Source organism: Hylobates moloch, unplaced genomic scaffold, assembly GCF_009828535.3.
Source record: "Hylobates moloch isolate HMO894 unplaced genomic scaffold, HMol_V3 SCAFFOLD_10360, whole genome shotgun sequence".
NCBI lineage: Eukaryota > Metazoa > Chordata > Mammalia > Primates > Hylobatidae > Hylobates > Hylobates moloch.
In genome coordinates, this window is record NW_026662635.1 from 1 (window position 1) to 2,336 (window position 2,336).

The 2,336-nt window shown below is 47.3% G+C and overlaps 1 protein-coding gene across 1 annotated transcript; it reads right to left on the minus strand.

Annotated features, from left to right (window-relative positions):
- Positions 1-192: 192 nt before the first annotated feature.
- On the minus strand, positions 193-656 carry LOC131382812 (BOS complex subunit NOMO1-like; the record flags this gene model as incomplete). The annotated part of the gene is made up of 2 exons (XM_058435331.1): positions 527-656; positions 193-343 (listed from the first exon to the last, which is right to left on the minus strand). Coding segments are annotated over exons 1-2 (242 nt in total), but the record flags the coding sequence as incomplete, so codon positions are not given.
- Between the last annotated feature and the right edge of the window lie 1,680 nt (positions 657-2,336).

The window sequence follows — 2,336 nt, forward strand, 5'->3', positions numbered from 1 at the left end:
AGTCGAGATGGCACCACTGCACTACAGCCTGGGCAACAGGGCAAGACTCTGTCTCTCAAAAAAAAAAAAAAAAAGTACTAATCTTTCTTAAGTTCTTAAGCTCAGCAAAGACACACAGATCACAGGTCATTTTGTTCTACACTGGCTGCCAGCATAAACACTGGCGCTTCCAAATCCACATGATAAGCTTACCCTGTTGCAATAATGTCAGCCAGCTGAGGTGTGTTCGGTGCAATTTTGATGGTGACCGTTTCAAAGTAGAGGTGCTCTTTCTGAGCATGGATGGTGTATGTCCCTGTGGTTATGTTCTCAAGGCGGAATGAGCCATCAGCTTTTGTTTTCACTGTAAAACAAAAACACACGAACAGAAGATAAGCCAAAAACAACAATGCATCCTTACATGTACACCAGAATACTTGAGACCAAAAGCTGCCATGTTTTCATATAGTCATCAGTTCCTCTCTATTTCTCTCTGTGATCCAAAAAGAGCACTGGCCATCAGCCCGTGGCTGCTGTGTCAGCCCACCTTTGATTTGGTTATTCAAAGTGACTACTGCTTCTGGAACACCATCTCCTTCGGGTCCGTTCAAGACCCTCCCGATGACGGAGAATCCCATGACGTGGAACACGGGCTAGAAAACAAAGAAGAAGAAGGTGCTCAAAGGTGCTCCTGTGCCAGAGTCACAAAGCCTCCTTCTGCTGCGCCAGCCGTCACCTACCATCTCTGCTCCTGCCGCTCACCTCGCAACACTCAGTGCCCCGGTCCTGTGTGCCAGCTGGGCTCCCTCTCACCTTACCCATATCTGTCTTCTCTGTTGTGTTCCCAACACACTACTGAGTGTCAAACAACAGAACAGAAAAGGTCTAGAGACTTACTTCCCTAGTTAAAAGGTCTCTGACTCAAGCTTCTAAAAGCCCCCCACCCTTACCCCTGTGCCATCTCCTCCCATCCAGATGCCCCCATTTTGGTGAACCACGTCTTCCTCCAGTCTCCCATGCACACCCCAGCATCACTTTGGACGCCCCCTCCCGCTCCTCCAGCATAGATCAGTCCTGTGGATTCCACCTCTGCAAGTTCTCACGTGCCCCCTCCTGTCTTTCCACCACGGCCTGAACACAGGTCCTTATGAAATTCACCTAGGCCGGGCGCAGTGGTTCACGCCTGTAATCCCAGCACTTTGGGAGGCCAAGGCAGGTGGATCACTTGAGGTCAGGAATTCAAGACCTGCCTGGCCAACATGGTGAAGCCCTGTCTCCACTAAAAATACAAAAATTAGCCAGGTGTGGTGGCAGGCGCCTGTAATCCCAGCTACTCGGGAGGCTGAGGCAGGAGGATCACTTGAACTCAGGATGCGATCGCTTGAACTCGGGATGCAGAAGTTGCAGTGAGCCAAGATCGTGCCAGCCTGTGCGACACAGCAAGACTCTGTCTCAAAAAAAAAAAAAAAAAAGAAATCCACCTAGACCACCCTCCTCCACTCCCATCACTGACTCCCACGTGGTCCCATGCTCTGTGTGTCTGTGCCCCACTCGCCTGTGAGCAGCACACCTGTGCTTTCTCTGCAGTTACTGAGTTCCAGCCCTGATCTTTGTATCCCCAAGGTCACCACTGCTAACCTATTTTAATATCTTCATCAAACTTACCAGTATCTGAAATGTCCTTGCTCGATTTCTTAGTTGTCTCCCTCCCACTAGCATGTTACCTCATGAAGACAGGGACCTTTTCTGTCTCAGTCACCCAGTGCACAGCAGGCACTCAATAACGGACTCCTGAATGAATGTGTGCACGCACGTGTGCAACAGCATTTGAGATGAAGCTTTAAATAATTAAATGACTTCCTTTTTATGCAGGTAGCCCTTCTTTTTTATTTTTTTATTTTTTTCAGCAAATGGTTTCTTAGTGATGGTCTCACATGACAGGTAGTCCTTCTTGATCTTTCCAAAAAGACATGTTTCATTCCATGCATTACCTACTTATTAATTCACATATGTACTCAACAAATATTTTTGCTGGGCACCTACTATGTGCCAGGCACTAAATCACATGTTAGGAAAACAGTAAAGAATAAGACACTCACGGTTCCTGACCTCAGGGAACTTATAGGACCCCATTCCCTGAAATTCCATTCATCATTTTCAAAATATGTATTTGGCTGTAATCTGGGAATAGCTGTCTCTGCTCACCTGCCCCCATCCTTCTCTGCAAGCTACAAGAAGCAAAGTAAAGGCTTCATCTTCTTACCCTCCTCTTTCCCCTCTAGTGTACAGCAGAACAGTCAAACACTCCATTGAATCTTAAAATGCAGAGTCTGCACCCCACTGTGCATATGACCTAA